This window comes from Mirounga leonina, unplaced genomic scaffold, assembly GCF_011800145.1.
Source record: "Mirounga leonina isolate KUSES-001 unplaced genomic scaffold, KU_Mleo_1.0 Mir_178, whole genome shotgun sequence".
In the NCBI taxonomy this organism is placed as follows: Eukaryota; Metazoa; Chordata; class Mammalia; order Carnivora; family Phocidae; genus Mirounga; species Mirounga leonina.
The window spans coordinates 24,898,984-24,917,391 of NW_023270464.1; the positions used below are offsets into that span (position 1 = coordinate 24,898,984).

Genomic DNA, 18,408 nt, shown 5'->3' on the forward strand with positions numbered 1-18,408 from the left:
AAAATTTTCATTCCAAAAGCACATGACCTAGAAGACCCTCAACCATGAACTTCTTCCAGCGAAAAACACGCAACAAGGTCCCATCCAGGTTTCTGATCATCATTCCAGCCTGTGACTTCCTCTTCAAGCTGCGCTCATCATTCACCAGGCTAATTTAACCATTAGGGGGTAAGAGATTTGCTCCAGGGAAAGGGACATCAAAATAAACCAAACAATTTTTATAAGATGCATGGAGAGCACCAAATTTCACTACTTCAGACTCGGTCTGACCCCTTACCTAGGATGAAAGGGCTTGAAACCCTCAACTTCTATGGAGATAAAATGCGGCTTGATTTGCAAAGCACTCCTGAAAACCACATCACTAAGGTGCCTGCCCCTTTTCCACTTAGGTTCCTAATGGGCAAGTCCCGTTACAGGCAGGAGAGCCCCCACCACAACAATGCAGCCAGAACACTTGATGGGAAGAGAAGGGGAGGGGACGGGAGGGGACGGGAGGGGAGGGAAAAAAGAAAAAGAGCTCTCATGCATCTTCGAGGCAAACAACGCAAGCAACCCCCTAAAGTACGAACCACTGAAAAATATGAGGGATTCTGAGTCATTGCCAAGAAGAGGGTGAGCAACCTGGGCTTTGGAGAGCTCACAGCCCTGCTCCCGTCAAGATTAATATTGCTATCACTGATCAGATGTAGACCCAAACTAACAGCTTTACTTATCGGAGATTTAGATTTCTATTGCGTGATCTGAATAATGTCCCAGTAGATGTGATCGCAATGTGCAGTTCAACGAGACTGAAGAATTAAGTCATCCCGAGAACCTCTACTGAAATCTGAGAGAGAGACAAAGGATGAGGAAGGAAAGACAACAGAACGGCTCGGGAGATTCTGGGCGGAAGAAATCTGTGGACCGCCCAGACAGATGTGTGAACAGCCGTGCACACATCAGAGCAAATCCCTGCTTTGAACCCCTCCCTTTTAAAGGTGGACTGACAGAACTTCCCTGAGGCAGGTCTTTCTCAGCGACAGTTTAGATCACAAGTTGTACTTTTGAAACAAACGCCGTTTTTCTCATGGGATTGTAGAAGTCTTGCAGAGCGTGAACCTCGGGTGATGGCCGCCAGCCCCTCTGTGTCCTGGAGGCGTCACCCTACCCAAGTAACTCACCCTCTCTGAACGCCCGTTTCCTCATCCGTAAATCATAAAGTTCCAATGAAATGATACATATCAGTAATCGATACACAGTAGTTCTCTTTCCCCCGGCTCAACTCACATTTCTAGAGAAACACAGGAAGACAGCATAATGACCGTCTGGCATGACCCCATGTCTGTCCAGCACCTGCACGCTGCGGCCTCGGGGATGAGGATCCTGTGTAATCACAGAACGGGCAGGCGGGCAGGTGGCTGGGAAACGATCGGCCTGGTCTGAGATACCACCAGGGCTCCTGGCGGGAGGGTTTCCTGCCAGAAGACAAAATAGCCTTCCCTCCCCTACACACATTCTCCAGAAATTTCTACCAAGTACATACAGAAATCAGTGGAAATACTATAGTGTTGCGAGGATACGGACTTGGCCTGAGGCCACTGTCATCACTCGTGGGCAGTCACGTGGCAGTGAGGGGACAAATAAGACCAACTCCGAGTTCGCGGGGCTAATGCAAACAAGTGATGGATGCGGCCTCCCGGAGGAAGGCCTGCATTCTAGCACATTCCACCTTCCTCCTCTTTCATGACATTTCCAGGGTTGCGCCAATTTCACAAATGCTTGTCTGGAGGCGCATCAATTTTCCTGAGGATAACCTCCTCGGGCACCCACCCAAGCGCTCCCCTTGAGGAAGAGGCCTCCAGAGGCCACAGTGTGACCAGACTTGGGTGATACCCAGCTCTCAGTCTACTCTACTTAATTATTTAAGGAATGAGACATTGTTTCCTTTGTGGGCAACAATTTCAGAATATTTAAAATTCATGGGAGAAGCCAAGGAGTGGCTTTTTTTAGCTCCCTCCCTTAAAGCAAGTGATATGGCTTTCAATCAGACTGTGGGATTCCAATTCCAGTCTTCCAGAATATTCCAACCTTGGTGAGGCGTGCCTGCTTTTAGAAAAAAGATTGAGAGAAAACAAAACATTAAAAAAAAAAAAAAAAAGAGGAAGTTCTGACAGAGCCAAACTCGATTAATCATCACTTTTGTTTCATGGGAGTCACTTTAAATTTAGCGGATCTGATTCTGTTGGTGCCAAAGTTAGGTAGAAGCCCAACCATCCCTCGAACGCACTGGGTGCAGGGGCATCCGGGGGCCCCCCTAAGAGAGAAAGTTGTGCTCAACCCTGGCCCAGGAGCCTCACCCAACTCCACAGGGTGGAAGGGAACCCAGGGCCACAGACCACATAGTGGGCTACGGAGGGCCCATGAGGCGGGCTCACTACCCTGAATGAGACATCGGGAGGAGCTAAGGCCATGACATGAGGAACCTACTTCCGCCATCACAGAGGAATCAACTGAGGCCCCCAGACAGGCAGAGGGCCCACTCCCCAAGTCGGTATTTAGTCCTGGGTCTCCAGAAAGGCAGGCAGGTTTCCCAGGGCCCCTGTAGCCCAGAGCTTTGCCCCTGAGGACTCGCGGGGGCCTCGCCTCAGAGACACTCTCCCTGAGGACCGAGAAAGCCCAGCAACACCCCAAGTTGGTTACTCCTCAGAACAAGAACATCGGGACAAAGTCCTGCTGGCATCACAGGCCCCCCGGTTCTGTCACCTGCCCTGTGCACACCCCACCTGTGACAGGTGCTCGCAGGTTCCCTCAGACGCCCACAGAGTCAAACCCAGGCTCCTTGTGCCTCCTTCTCCCTCAGGTTCTAGCAGTTCAGTCCACACAGAGCGAGCCCCCCAACACCAAATGACAGCTGATCACCTGCATGGAACCCACTCTCCCCTCCCCCACCCGCACCTCCCGACCCCCGCTCTCCCTCTCCAGCTAAATGCACCCCCAGGTCTTAACAGCGGTTCTCATCTCACTTGGGTCAGAGACTCCTTTGAAAACCTGATAAAAACTATGGGTATCTTGAGACGCCTGGGTGGCTCAGTGGGTTAAGTGTCTGTCTTCGGCTCAGGTCATGATCCCGGGGTCCTGGGATCGAGCCCTGCGTCGGTCTCCCTGCTCAGCAGGAAGTCTCCCTCTCTCTCTGCCTGCCACTCCTCCTGCTTATGCTCACTCTCTCTGACAAATCAATAAACTTTAAAGCCAAAAAACAAAAAACTATGGGTATCTCCCCAGAAAAGCACATGCATAGGATGCACCACGCAGTTTGGGGGAGCAGTGTTCACAGACCCCTGAACTGCAAAGAGAAACCACTCTTTAAGACACCCTCCTTCAAACCACCCTCACAGAGTTGGGGGGCAGGTGCCTGACTGGCTCAGTCGGCGCAGCCTGTGACTCTTGAGCTCAGGGTTGTGAGTTCGAGCCGCACGTTGGAGGTAGAGATTAATTAAATATTACAAAAACAAAAACAAGACCAGGAAAAAGGCCACCCTCACAGAACGTGTCCAGACCCCTCCCGCTCTGCTGCCCTCCTCCAGACAGCCTTCCACACATCTAAATTTGGATGAACTCTGGGCCAGAATCGAATGTTCTAGCTGCACAGGGAAGCAGACCCATCATCTCCTTCATTACAGCTATTACATGCTTCGACGAAGGTCTTCGACCTTTCCGTTGGCGTCTGGGACGGACACATAGCCAGGGCTGACTCACACGGAGCTCACCTTGAACTAGGAGGCCCCGAGTCTCTCACACGCTCGGGAAGAGCTGCCCCATCACCACACCCCAAGACATGAACACTTCCCACCCCTTCTTGGGAGAGCCGAGAGACCACACCTTCCTGGTCTTCGGCTCCGCTCAGGCTCCAGGCTCTTCCCTGGCTGTCCACTCCTCCAGGGTCTCGCTGACACCTGTCCTGGGATCCGCAGACACCAGCAGCCCAGCCGGGGTGTTCCCTTCACCTTCACGCCTTCCCGAAACCAGGCCGGTCCCTGAGGACTGCACACAGCTCTGCTCCTCTCCCCTCGCATGCAGGCAGAACAGCAGGGGAGACAGACGATGGTGTCCTCGTGGCCCCAGCAGGTGGCTCTCACCACGCCCGCAGAGGCGAGGCCATCCCAGCCGTCTGCCTTCCGCCCGAGCTCACCAGCCTCCAAGGCATCTCCTGCCACCGATCAGGGGCTTCAGTTCTGGGCCCAGGTTCGCTCTCTACCTACCTCCTGTCACGGTCACCAAGCACCTGGATACCCCCCAATGCCCTGGACTCTGCTCCTTGTCCTCTGCTGCAATGCCTTCTTCCCTGCACCCCTTCAGTGGTGCTCTCCCACAGCCATGCGCGAGACCCCGCGTCTCCAGGAAAGCACCCCTCAGAATGTGACTTTCGGGTCCCTGGCTTCCTGCCCACATGGCCCATCCTTCTAGCCCGCTTGCTGATGTATTTCCCACCTCACAGACACCTCCAATCCACTAACCTACTTGCTCTCCACCAGCTACCTCCTGGCTTCCCTCTCGTCCTCCGTGGCCCCTACGCAGCCCATGGGTCCATCACTGCTGCCGATCTCTTGTGAATACCCGACCTCCCCAGCCTGGCGAAACTCTAGCTGGGTGCACCCTGGCATCCTTCCCCCCCACCCCCAGGCCCACACCCAAGCCACTGGGCAACATCACAAAACTGGGTGGACAAGTTTCACTCTAAATTCACGTTCTCTGACCTCAAACCGTCACTCTGCAGTGGCCCACAGGCTTGGGGTTCCCTAGCAGGCTTGCCACCCACTCCCAGACAACCCACACCTTCTTCTGCTCAAACTTCCCACATCCTGCCCTCCACCCTGGCTCTCAGCTTGTGACCCTGCCCCATACTTCTTGGAGAAAACAGGAGCCACGACCAGATCTCATGCACCTTCCACCACACCCAGATCTGCCTGTATCTGCCCCTACTGGGGCCTCCCTCGCACGACAGGGTGCCTCCCTGCCCCCTCCAAGGGACAGCCCTTCCCCTGGTGCTGAACCCCACCTCTGTCACCCCCTGTGGGTCTTGGCTCCTCCGTCATCCACCTTTTCTCAGCAGCTTCCCCGTCTGCATCCATAGGTGCTGGGGTCTTCCTATCTTAAGCACATCTTCCCTTCGCCAGCCGCTTCTCGTGTTCTCGTCCTACTCTCCGCTCCCTCTCTGCTTCCCAGCCTCCCCTCATTGTCAGCCACGTGGCCCGTGGTCCCACCCCACCACTGACCCAGCTCACGGGAGGGCCACCGGGGGGTGCCACTGCCGCCTGGTCGGAGGCCACTCCTCAGCAGGGCAACACGCTGCCCAAGCCCTCCTCCTGAGACGCTTCTCCGTCGGCCACGCCAGTGCCATCAGCCGAGCTCCTCCTTCCTCCCTGCCACTCTGCCCCCCTCTTCTTGGCTGGCTCCTCGTCCTGTACCGCCGTGGACGTCCCCCAGCCCTCTCCTCCTCTGCCCCCCCGTCTCTCCATCCTGACCTTGCCCTATCTCCAGCCCGACTTCTGCTGAGCCCCACACGCATATACTTAACTGCCTTCTCCCCGCTCCACTCACCACCTCAAGCTTGACATGTGGATTCTTGACCTTGACGCCCCAGCCCCGCTCCTGACCTGCTCCGCCCCCAGTTTTCCCCACATCTACTGGGTGCTTACGCCAGAGACCAAAGCAGTGTTCCAATCCCCCCCCCCCGCCCCTTAGCCCACATCTAGTCCCCGTGAAGTCCTGGCGAACCCATCTCCGGCCCCATGGAATCCACCCACTCCGCTCCCTCTCCTCCGCGCCTTCTTAGCCTCGGACAGCACCTCGGACGGTCGCCCGGACCCAGGCACCTTGCCCCTGCTCCAGTTCTTGTCCCCTTTCTCTCCAGCTCCACAGACAGAGCACAGGGGTCATCCTCCTAAAACTTGAGGAGGAGCGTGTCACATCCCTGGTGAAACCCTTCAATCCTACTGATCTCAATTTCTCAAACACTCCAGGCAGCTCCTTCCCACTCTTGGCTGTACAGATGCTCCTCCCTCCATCTGGAATGTTCCGTTCCCATTCTTCACACGAGGCAGCAGCTTCAACGTCTCCGAGCCGCACGTTCTGAAGTCCGCCTCAGCCCTTGCTTTGTTCCCTCAGGGCACGGAGCCCAACCCGCAGGTCATTCCGTTTGTGACTCCATTTACAGTCAGGTGTAGGGGGGAGACAAGTGGAATCTGTCTCCTTCCCTAAAATGTAAATTCCGTGGGAAGAGGGGCCGTGTCTGACTTACTCATTATTGATTACACGTTGAAACCATGGTATTTCGGACATACTAGCTTCAAACACATTAAAACTTATTTCACCTGTTTCTTTTTGCCTTTTTAATGTGGACGTGAGAACATGAAAAATTCCACACGTGCCGCTGACAGTTCCATTGGGCTGGCTGGTCTGGTTGGCAAGGATCGGGGAGAGGCAGAGGATGATAGGTTGACACAACACTGCATTAGAATGAAATGTCTGAGGTGATGAGCAACACACAGGGGCATGGGCCACATGCTCAGGGTACCCAGAAGACAGGCCGCTCAGGCTAGGTTACACACGCTTGAAATGCCAAACGAATGAGGCTGAAGTCACAGATCATTGCTACTGAGCCAGATGCCTGCAAGTAGCTTCTGTCTACTGTCCAACACGTGTGCACACGTGAAGACCAACACCGGGAAGACAGAGGATGTGTTTCACACGGTCGGGGAGCAAGTATCCTAACGCCCACGCCAACCCTAGCAGCTTCCCAGGCCCCTGTGAAGGAACACACAGTCTAGATATTCTTGTCTGCACACGACTCAATGTCCCCCATCCCCTCCCCTCCCCTTCTTAAAGAATTAGGCTCATCTAGAGAGGGCTTTGTTGCGACTTGGTCTCTCTGGTCAGCTTGACTCTGGGCTGCCGACGGGCTGCTGCCACGCTGCCTCTGCCCTCAGGTCAGCGCAGAAACGTTCATCCCTCCAAGAGATTATCTGCTCCCATAGAGCAAGGAAACCCACTTCTCACAGAGGTTAATAAACTTACAGATCTCATTACTCAAAGAGGTCATGCTGGCAAGAATTTTAATGCATTTTTGAGAAAGCGTCTGAAAGAATTATTAAAACAGAACCATGACTGGCCCCTCGGAGGAGTGAGGGCAGAATGGGGACTGATGGGGATGGAGCAGGCTCCCCTCCTCCTCCTGCATGGCATCCCCCAGCTGTGGATGGCACAGCACTCGGGGTCCAGCCCACCCCATCTCTATATGCCCACCGTCGGGGTCTGGGACCACTTGCCTCTGCTCCCGCTCCCAGGTCCCTTGGCATGCTGCTGAGCTTTCTAGCTCTGGCGACTGGCACCTCCACAAACTCCTGCTCTTGGACCTCCAACTGGGCCCTCGAGGTTACTCGCCAGTGCGTAACTCCCTGCTAACTCCCTGCCCCAACCTCCACCACCAGATGCACCAAACCATTCATTTCTTCCTGACCTACCCCCGGTCCTCAGATCAGTTCTTTAGCTCACGCTGAGAAGGAAGAGCCAGCCCAGCCAGCTCCTCATTCCCCTTCCCCCACAGCCTCAGAACACCTCCATTCTGGCACCTTGCCTGGCCTCGGAAGACGACCCTCTGGGCACCCTGGAGGCCCATTCCTCCCCGGAAGCTCTGGCCTCTCACTTTCTCTAGTATCATCAGTCTCCTTCTTTTCTTTGCCCTCAGCTCCCAACATGCTCAATTTATGAGACAAGGTCAACCCTCCTTCCACCCTGACTCACCTGCCAGCTCACCTTCATCTTTAGTGAGACTGTCTACTCCTCACCACATACCCACTCCCTGACAGGCCTTAAATGGGTTGGAGCTTTACACTAGGCTAGAGCTCCCCTTAAAATCCATCCATGCCCTAACATCTGCCCCACACTGCGGTATTTGGGGTGCACCTTGGGTCCCCACCTTTCTCCAAGCTTTCTGAGGCCTTGGCCTCAAGAGCAGCCACCCGCTCTGCCTCCTCTCCTTTGGCTCCCATGACATCTCTCACCTCTGCTTTTCTCAGACTCTTCTGGCCTCTGTCTCATCCACTGGCTTCTTTTCAACCCCTCAACTGTCACCCCTACCCAGAGCTGCACTGTCATCTTCCTGACCTGTCCTCTCCTTGGGAGACCGAATCCAGAGGTGATGGCTCCAAGATCCATACCTCTGGCTCTATTCTGACTGCGGAGTGCCAGAGCCGAATTTCCACTTACAGAGGCCACCCCATGGAAGATCCACCACAGAAGGAAATTCATCAGATCCACCCAAAACTAAGCTCTCCTAACTGCGCCCCCCCAAAAAACTGCACCTCCCCTTATGATCCCAACCTCAGCCAATGGTACCAGCCACACAGTCGAGAAACATCTGAAGTGGTTGGCAACCCAGCCTCTTCCTTTCCCTTATCCCAGCAAGAAAGAGCTGTGGGTCCACTGGCCACATGTCTTGCACAGGGGATGTGGCCCGGGAAGTACATCTGAAGAACATGGGTTTTGCTCCCAGACTCAGGCTGGGTTCCCAATCTCTGCCCCTTCCTGTGGGAACCTGCGCAGATCACCGAGTCTCTCCAGGCCAGTTTCCCCAACCACAAAAGTGGGGGCTGTGAGAGTTAAGTGAGATGCTGAACAGACACAGTAACCCCAATCTGCTAATGTCTCGTGAATTGATGGCTTCATCTGTGTCCCAATTTAGTGACATTATAGGACAGACTCGCCAGCCCTCCCAGCGGGGTAGGAGGCTCCAGTGAGGTGCTGGACATGTATCGTCTGTTTTCTTGTAGTTCCAGTATTCCCGGAGGCTGCCTCGGCTCCCTCACTGAACAGGGCGAGGTTTACACCATCTACACCTCTGCCATGTCTTCTGTCTCCCCTCTGCCCCGGCACGGTCCACTAACTCTCCACGCTGCCCTCCCCCCACAACTGCCTCTGGAAGAACTTTCTTGCTCCCAGTATTACTCTCGTCTTCAAGCCCAAAAATGTTCTCTCCCGGCCTGCAGACTGAAGTCCAAACTCCCGGGTAGACAGCACGCGTCCGCCTCCCACCCTGTCTTTTCCTGCTCCCCGAGTTCACCGCCTGCTGCTGCCCCAGCCAGGCCTCACTCTTCGGTCCCAGGACCGCCTGCTCCCCACCCTGCAGCCTCACCTCGGGGGGGCGCTCCCTGCACCCACAGGACTCAGTCCCAGCACCGTGGTGCAGAGGCCTATACATTCCCGACCTTCTGCGCTCCTGAGCCGGCCGTGCACCTCCCTCACCTCCCTGCCCACTACTCACAGCTAAGGCACATCAAAATGTGCGTTTCCTTGGGGCGCCTGGGTGGCTCAGTCATTACGCATCTGCCTTCGGCTCAGGTCATGCTCCCAGGGTCCTGGGATCGAGCCCCACATCAGGCTCCCTGCTCCGCGGGAAGCCTGCTTCTCCCTCTCCCACTCCCCCTGCTTGTGTTCCCTCTCTTGCTGTCTGTCAAAAAATAAATAAAATCTCTAAAAAAAAAATGTGCGTTTCCTCGACTCCTCACAACAACCCTATGACATCAGCACTATTATTGTTCCCATTTCACAGATGAGGACATTGAAGTTCAGAGGAGGTCAATGTTTTGCTCCAGGTCGCGCAGCCAGGTGGACGGGAAGCCAGGACTAAGTCCGGGGTCTCTGTGCTCAAGCTCCATGCTTCACTTCCCATGGGCCTGGGCTCTGTGTCTAAATGTCTCCCTCCCACCCTGCCCAAACTCCTCATCTGCCTGGGAAACTCCTACGCATCCTTCAAGACCCAGTTTGAAGGTCACCTCCTTTAAGAAGCCTTCTCACACCTCTTACAGAAGAAAGCACTTTAGCCTTGTTCCTATTTCAACAACAGGGTCTGTCCCACTGCCCTCATGACCTGCTCACCATCCTTCTCCCTCAGGAGGGCAGGGACCCTGTTCTACAGCCTCTGTCCTCCTGGTGCCTGGCCCAGAGATGGCGCTCAACGGCCAGGTGGTGGTCATTGGTCAGAGGCTCAAGAGAGGCACAGGAGCTGAGGAAGAGATGAGGCGTGATGAGAAAGGAGTTCGGACCCCTAGGAGCGGGTGAGGGCCATGAAATGCAAGGCCCTGAAACCTACTGGTACACAGTCCACACGGCCCCTGGCCCCATATTCCCCGGGGCTGATCCATGAGATAATGTCTGTTTGGAGTCCACCTTCCCCACTGGACTGTAAGCCTCAGGGGGCCACAGACACAGATGGTCTCTTGAAATTTTTTTTAATATTTTATTTATTTATTGGACAGAGAGAGACACAGCGAGAACAGGTACACAAGCAGGGGGAGTGGGAGAGGGAGAAGCAGGCTTCCCGCCGAGCAGGGAGCCCAATGCGGGGCTCGATCCCAGGACCCCGGGATCATGACCTGAGCCGAAGGCAGACGCTTAACGACTGAGCCACCCAGGTGCCCCGGTCTCTTGAATTTCTTGAATGAGTGAATGAATATATGAATAATCAAATGAAAGGTTCTCTGACCAGCACCATAAATCCTTAGTCTGATGCCCAGAACGGGGAGAAACCTCTCATTTTGTCATCCACACTTACGCCTCCCCATGAAAATCACTGGTCGGCAGACGTGGGCGGGCTCTCCTGACCTTCCCCATCCACTGGCCAGTGACCGCCCTGCACCCAGACCACCGGAGAGGCTTCGTGCTATGAGCAAGGCTGCAGAGGGCAAACTTCATGTTGTCAGGGCCGCCCGATGACAGGGAGCCAACTCTGGCACTCCTCGGGACTGGGAGCAAGGAGCTAAGGACCGAGGTGGGGGTGGGGGGATGCCCAAGAGGATCCAAGATGAGGGAAGGGACATCCCTGACCACATATTCCAAAAGGTTCCTCAGGGCTCACCGGCCAAACTCCACCCAACGCAGAAACAATGGCGATAACAATGACAAGGATGATAAACCTGGCCACCATGTACTGAGTACTTATGTGCGGGGCACGGTGCTAAATGCTTTATACACACCTCCCCTTGCTCAGTCACCTCGTTGTGCGTTTAACAGATGAAGAAAGTGATGTCAGAGAGAGAAAATGACTGGTTCAAGCACACACAGCCGCGGGGCTGGGTTTGTACTTTACTTAACCATCCTCCTGGCCCCTCTGACGAGTGGCCCTCCGTGACCAGGACAGGAGCCACTGGGTGAGACGGCCAGTTCTCTCTTCAGTCACTAGGAGGCGTCAGAGAGTTCTTCCTCAAACCGCAGAAGCTGAGATCAGCCTCCAAGCCAGCTCTATGGGAGCTCCTCTTCCAGCCCTTTGGAGTCTCCCAGAACAGGCTCCATTCCTCTTCCCCAGGAGGACCTTCCCAGTCCCCTCCTTCCCCAGGGCAGCAGAAGTCAAAGCAATTCTCCTTCCCTCCATGTACTCGAACAACTGCATTAAAAGCTTTCCCAATTAAAGATCCCAGAAGGCGTCCTGTGCCCAGACAGCAGGGTCTGTGATATTCCTCACTAATTGGGTCCCTGTGGATACCCCCGACCCAATAATCCACAGACGAGAGTACCCCCTAGAGCCAGGGGACAAAGAACCTCAGCCGTGCTAACTTGTGACCTCCCCAGGGCAAGGCAGAAAGAAAGGGGCCTGCCGGAGCCCCTTCCTCAGCTGGGAGCTGGCTTCGATTCGGCTGGGAGACACTTTTTTACCGAGAGTTTCTTAATGCACACCTCTCAGGCTAACCACCTTGGCTGGTAGCAATGCCATGGTCCCCAAGTCCCCAGAGCAATAATAACAGGACTATCAACCGGACTTGTGAATAAAAATGGGTTTTTGTCCCTTAAATCTCTCTAGTCGTTGACAAATGTCTAAATGCGTTCCCCATAAGCATATTTTTATTCTAACAAGCTAATTTGAAATATAATTTAAATAAATTCTCCCCGAACGATACCATATGACGAATAGCGCCCAGCGGCAGAACTGCTGGAAACTTCGTGTCGGTTTAGCGGAGGCTCCCAACCTGCCACTTCCCACGCGAGCGAGCACACGCCGCTCAGAAACGGGCCCAGGATGCCGGTGCTCACCTCCAAACCCAGAAACGCTGCACCATATCTAGAAATGCAGACACACTGGGGAAACAAAGTCTAACTCTCAAGATCTAGAAGAGCAGGACTTGGCGCCTGAGATTTCTAATATTCTGAAAAATGCTTTTTCTCTATTGTAAATCTGTTTTTGGACTGCTGTTCACGTTTGTTTGGTTTTTTTTAATATTGTTAAAAAAATTATCGAAGCCTAATCAACATACAGTGTCATAGGAGTTTTGTGTTCACTGCTTTTCTGAGAAAGGTGGAGTAAAGTTTTTCTTTTCCAGTGCTTCCTATCCCCACTCCATGGACCAAAGGGAAGAAGTCTTTTTCCAAAGGTTTTAGATGCCTATGCTGGCTAGGGTGACACATCACAGGATTTATCCAGGTTTTGTCTGTGTGTGTGTGTGTGTGTGTGTGTGTTTTAATTGCCTGACAACGAAAGCAGGGAATGTAATGTCCTTCCCATATGTATGTCCCTGCCAACCCCACTGCCAAGGGAATTCTCCGAAGGAGGGGCTGTGGTACCCAGCAGTCAAAGGGCTTTGAAGCAGAAGAGGCGCTCAGGAGTGGGCACGGCCTCTTTCTGCTTGCAGAGAACCTTCTCGTCCAGGTCTGAAAGAAGAATCACTCTGCCCTGATATTTCCAAACAAGCAGAAACAATTTGAGCAGCTGGGTCCCAGTCCACCAACCACCCTTAGCAACAACGATGAATCCTTGATGTTCTTACCAAGATTCACTAAGGAGCAGTGACTCACCCAAAATTACACAGTCGCCGCAAATTACCCAATGTTAATTGTGATGCTGCTTTCTCTACCGTTTCTTTCCCCTGGTAATTCATTTAGAGCAACCGATTGCTTTAAGGAATTGTCAAAATGTCTTTTTTTTCAAAAAACCCTGCCTTGTTCTAGAGAGCATTCAAACAAGTTTACAAAGATGTATAAAATGTAGCAAAACGACAACTTAGAAGTAGGTGTGGATTTAAAGGCTGACGTATATTTAGAGTTACTGGCATGAAAAGATGTCCACTCAAGGTATTTTAAGTCGCAAAACTTATGTTACAAAACAGATGTAGGATGTGATTCCATTTTGTTAAAAATACATTTGTTCCAGGTAGACCTACATCTAGACACAGAGATGCAAAGACAGACATCTGATTGCTGACGGAGGTCATCCCTGAGACGTGGGATGACAAGTAATTTTCACTTCCTTCTTTATGCTATTATGTTTTAGTATGAACATGTAGCATTTTTATAATTAGAAAAAAGCAAAGCTATTTTCATTTTGTTAAAAAGAAAAAAAAAAGAAGTGGTAGATGAGCAAGAGTGAAGGCAAACAAGGGCAGGCACGTAAGATGGAGCAAGGAATAAAGGTGATGGATGAGGTCTGAAAATTTGCTACGCGTGACCACACACTTAACTCTAAGTTCCCCAGAAGCCACTACAGAAAAGAAAGTTAATGATTTACACAAATCACAACGTCCGCCTGACAAAAACAAACCACCTGCTCAGCTCTGAGTCCTCCTTCAAGGGACTGTGTGGGAGCAGTCAATGTGCCCTTGACTCGATCGTCAAACCCTCAAGGGTAAGGGGTTTCAGGGCTGTTTCCAACAAGAATGATGGCACCTCCCCAAAGTAAAAGTCAACCCAAAGAGTATTCACTCATTTCTATTCATTCATTCATTCATGCCATACATACCTATTAGTGCCCCTCCCCACATTCCAAACACTGTTTTTTTCCAACTTCCTCGCAGAAGGTGAACACTAAGGGCTGCCTACATAATGAGGGTGATCCTTAATGCTAACACCCTCCTGGCGCTCCCTATAGCATACTGGGGCATCTGTCCTACGTGCCCCAAATAGGCTGGCACTGTCTCTGACCCCCTTTGGATGACAACATTTTGTTTGAACTCACACACAAAGCTGGTACTTCTCTATGTGGCTTATCTCCGCTTTGAAAATACAAACTCCATAAGGGCAGGAATGACCTAGTAGGTGTGCTCATCCCGCACCCCCAAGTGACCCTCCAAATGCCTTACAGATGAACAGACAGAACAAACCTTAGGAAGTGAAGTTTCAAAAACCCAGCACAGGACCAAGAAAGACACGTTCCCTCAATGTACCTGAGAGACAACATCTGTTTTAGTCAACACGAACCCCAGAGCAAAGCCCATACCTTGCAGGAGGAATGGAAACTTCGAGGGGAAGGAATGAACAGCACCAGAAAGCTATCCAGTATAGATTACCGAAAGAAGGCCCAAGGTGTCAGATAACCACGATCGTGCCCGCCTCACACTGCAACGTAATCTTTGGCTGGACAAAATAAATGAGTGTAAACTGAAGCCAAACAGAACCACAGCAGATCTTGTTTGTAAACACTGGCAAAATCGGCTAAAAGTCACAACAGCAGGCAAGCCGGCTTCTCTGTTACCTTTGGTGGGCGGGTAAAAAGATAATTTATAACCCCAATGCTCGGATGACAGCTGACAGCCCGAAAATTAACCCAAGTCATAATAAAAGCTAAATGGCTCGCTTTAGCATTAAAAGAAAATTGCATCCAAATGTGACTTCTTTCTCTCTTGGCCCTTGCATCCCTCAATTAAGCAAGCCATATAAAAGGTAATCCAAAAATTATCACAACTTCTAGGTCAGCATCCAAGCAAGGCCACCCACCACAGTCAAGCATTGACTCAATCAAAAAATCCTGGGGGCCTACTAGGTGCCGGTCACTCTGACAGGTGTTGAGAGACGCTGGTGAAAAAGCTAAGGCTCTAACCTTGGGGGGATGCTACTGGCGAAGACAGATTATAAATAGGTAAACAAAGCCCAGATGACCGGTGCGCCGTGGTGAGCACGTGCAGACAGAAAGGCGTGGCTATGTTAGCAAGCCATGGCGGTGCTCAGGAAAGACTCTGCAGGTGACCCTGATGTCGGAATTGGAAGCATGAGAAGGATGAAGGTATCTGCAGAGTATCTGCAAGAGCACCCCAAGCAGAGGGAAGAGCAAGTTCAAAGATCCCCAGGCAGAGCAAGAACAGAAATGAGGCTCGCGTTAGCAGAAGGCAGTGAGGGATGGCCAGAGTGACAGGGAAGCTGGGGATGAGGCACAGGCCAGCCCCCTGTGGCTGAAGGGTGTTCAAGGAAGAGGGTGATGTGATCTGATCTGCGATTTTAAAAGCCAGTCACCTGGGCTCCTGTGTGGAGAACGGACTGGATACCCAGGGTGGAAGCTGGGGGACCTGTTAGGACGTTGGTCCAGGAAGGAGGCGGCGGTGGCCAGGACCAGAGTGGGAGCTATGATCGTGAGGACAGGTGGACACCAGATAATATTCTGGAGGTGGAACCATGAGACCCACTGGATGTGGAGGGCGAGGGAGAGAAGCAAGGACCACTCTTGGCAAGTGGGTGGACGGTGGGGCCACGGACTGGGATGGCTAAGATGAAGGAAGGAGAGAGCTGGAAGGGGTATCAAGAGCTCCATTCAGGGACTAGAGTTGGATGCCCCCAGAAGGGCTGTGTTGGAAATAAAAACATGGGAGTCACCAGCAGGGATGGGGTCGGGGGGTGGATAACATTATAGGAAGAGAGTGTTGAGGGCACAAAGGAAGCTGGTCCAGTCCCTACGTAGCCCCATCATCCAGAGGTCAGAGGAGCAAGAGTGGGGAGACTGAAGAGGAACCATCAGGAAGGGGAGCAGAAAACCAGGGGTTTCGGTTTTCTGTGTGTGGTGGCCAGAAGCTGGAGGGCGGTGGGAGCATGGGGGGGGAGGGAGTTGTTCCAGGGAGGAGGGTGTGGCCACTGGTGAGGAACACGGCCAAGGGGCTAACACAAGGACAGAGATCTGGCAGCACTCTGGTTACCAGGGACCCCGCAGTTGGGGTGGGTCTGCAGAGCGTGGAGGGTAAGGACTGGTAGGAGAAGAAAGCCAATGGAGAGACTGGGTTTGGGACATATCTTCTGAGATGTTTTCAGGTGAAGGGGAGCAAAGAAGCAAGAGAGAGAAGATGACAGAAGCGAAAGCTACGCTCTCCAATATGGCAGCCACTGCCCACATGTGGCTATTTCAATTTCAATTAAATTAAAAATTCAGGTCCTCGGTCACACTAGACACATGCAGCTGGGGGCAGCTGTCCTGGGCCACGCAGACACAGCACACTGCCATCAGTGTGAAAAGGTCTACTGGACAGCACTGAACCAAAGCCTGCGTGTATACGGATAAGATAGACCCTGGAGGGAGGTGGCCTGACGAGGCGAGAGGGGACGGGATGGACAGTCCTGGGTGGGGGACCAGAGAAGGGCCTGGCCAGCCGCTGAGACAGGTGGCAAGGAAGCCACCAGGGCAGCCGCCCGCAGGACTGCAGGCGGCAGGGACATGAGGCTTTCCTTGGTCTGCAGCTCCTGGCTTCACTTGTCAGTGAAGATGTGCACGGGGAAAGGAGACAGGGCTGAGGAGAGAAGGTAGGAAACAGAGGCCTCGGACAGAGAAAACACAAACTTACTGGGGAAACCACACACTTAAATGCAAAACACTTCACAGAAGAGAAGCAGAAACAGTAAATGTCTGAAAGAGGAAAAGCATCTTAAGTGAGGAAGAAGTAAACTCAGATTTTTTTTCCCCCATAATTCTTGGTCACATCTGCACAGTCGAGCCGTAGCAGGGCCATAGGACCACAGGGAGGTTCTCTACTGACTGCCCTTTTGTCCCCCCCACCCCCACCCCATCCTACTCAACTCTCGGAAAGGATGACATTGGTTCTATTTTCAGTGAAAATGGCTCCCTCCACCCTCCTCTGTCTGAACTGCTTATCCAGCCTTAGCTCCATCTCAATTTACAGCCATGGTTTGCAGGCTCACACACATTACAGAAGAAGTGGATAGATCGAAACTGACAGAAGTAGGCAGGAGTTACAAACCAGCCCTCACCTGCAAGAAGTGAGTTAAGACATGTACTGAATGATGTGCAAAGTCCAGGAAAGCCATGTTCCACTTCAACACGATCCCCAAGATACTCCTCCCTGTTGCTCCACAAACAAAAATTACCTCCTGACATTTTCTTTAAGCTTTCATGAGTAAACATTTTCATTTCCACAGAACTATTTGATCTCAACCAGAGTTTCAATATTTGTTTCTGATCACGCAAGTGTGTTGAGTCGGTTTTGTGCATGCTGCCTGAAGGGGGGAGGGACAGAGAGAGTTAAAATTACCAGATCCCTTTTATCTTCCATCTTGAGACCTACATTTGCCAACTCCTTTTCCCCACTGTACATCTTTTTTTTTTTTTAAAGTATGAAATCTGAGAACCTCAAAGATTCCCGCTGCACAAAGAGCAGCCCTTTCATAGTCTACCAAGAGATCACTGGAAATGTTACAGAAAACCTGCTTCCCCACCAGTGCCCCTCTGGCATAATCACCCCCAGCTTCTCCATGTGTGGAATCTGGATTGGCACCGATGTCTTGAGCAAATCTCTTGGCCCCTTTCTCTCCCCTCTGTCCTGTTCATGGAGTTCTGGAGCCCTCCCACTTCCCTTCATTGAAATTCCTCTCCTCCTGCCTCTGGTTCCTCCCAACACCTTGCAGACCCCACAGATAACGTTCACTGGGTAAGAGGACTCCAGAAACTTACCTGGAGTGAGGTGCCATAGAGCCGCTGACCAGTGGGAGCTGATCAGGCCACCAGGACAGTCTCGCCCCTTTCCACTCCTCCCCAACCCCATACAGAAAAGCGCCATCTCTAAACCCAGCCAGCAGAAGTCTTAGGGTCATAAGAAGGGCTGTTTGAAGGGCGCTAAGCACAACAGCAGGGGACACAGAGATTCAGGAACTCTGGTTCGCTGACCCACACCCCCACACCCCCGTGGTCGCTGTCAGGCTGTGGCTTCCCCTCCGCGGATGCACGAAATGTCCTTCTACAAACACTCATCAGCTGCCCAACCTGGGGACAGTCACCGAACCACTTAAGGCACCAGTTTCCTCATCCGTAAAATGGGCATAATAACTGTTCCCGGAATAAGGAGGACGCACCTCACCATGTGCTCCCGGGTGAGCAGATGTAAGGAGTTAATCGTGTTAGCACAGCGGCTCACTGACTCACGGCGCCTACTGCTCACAGAGACGCCAAGGAGAAATCAATCCTGCTTTTTAAATTACTTTCTACACTCGCAAGCATTAGTCACTTGCACAGAGTAGTTCAACTTTTCCCCCGAGCATCTTACTCCGTTGTATCCAAGACTGGAGCCTCAGCCCGGCTCCTTCCAGGCTTCATCACCCTCCTCCGTCTCAAAGCAGTCAAAGTCCACTATTGCTACCTCGGGCCGGGGGGGGGGGGGGGGGGGGGGGGGGGGGGGGTGG

At 52.6% G+C, this 18,408-nt stretch overlaps 1 protein-coding gene across 1 annotated transcript in view; it reads right to left on the reverse strand.

Annotated features, from left to right (window-relative positions):
* Positions 1–17,715, reverse strand: part of HOMER2 (homer scaffold protein 2) — an 84,769-nt gene extending 67,054 nt beyond the window's left edge. Inside the window, exon 1 of the mRNA XM_035024229.1 lies at positions 17,684–17,715. Within this exon, the coding sequence (XP_034880120.1) occupies positions 17,684–17,700 (17 nt within the window). The 5' untranslated portion in view covers positions 17,701–17,715. The remainder of the gene's footprint in view (positions 1–17,683) is intronic.
* Between the last annotated feature and the right edge of the window lie 693 nt (positions 17,716–18,408).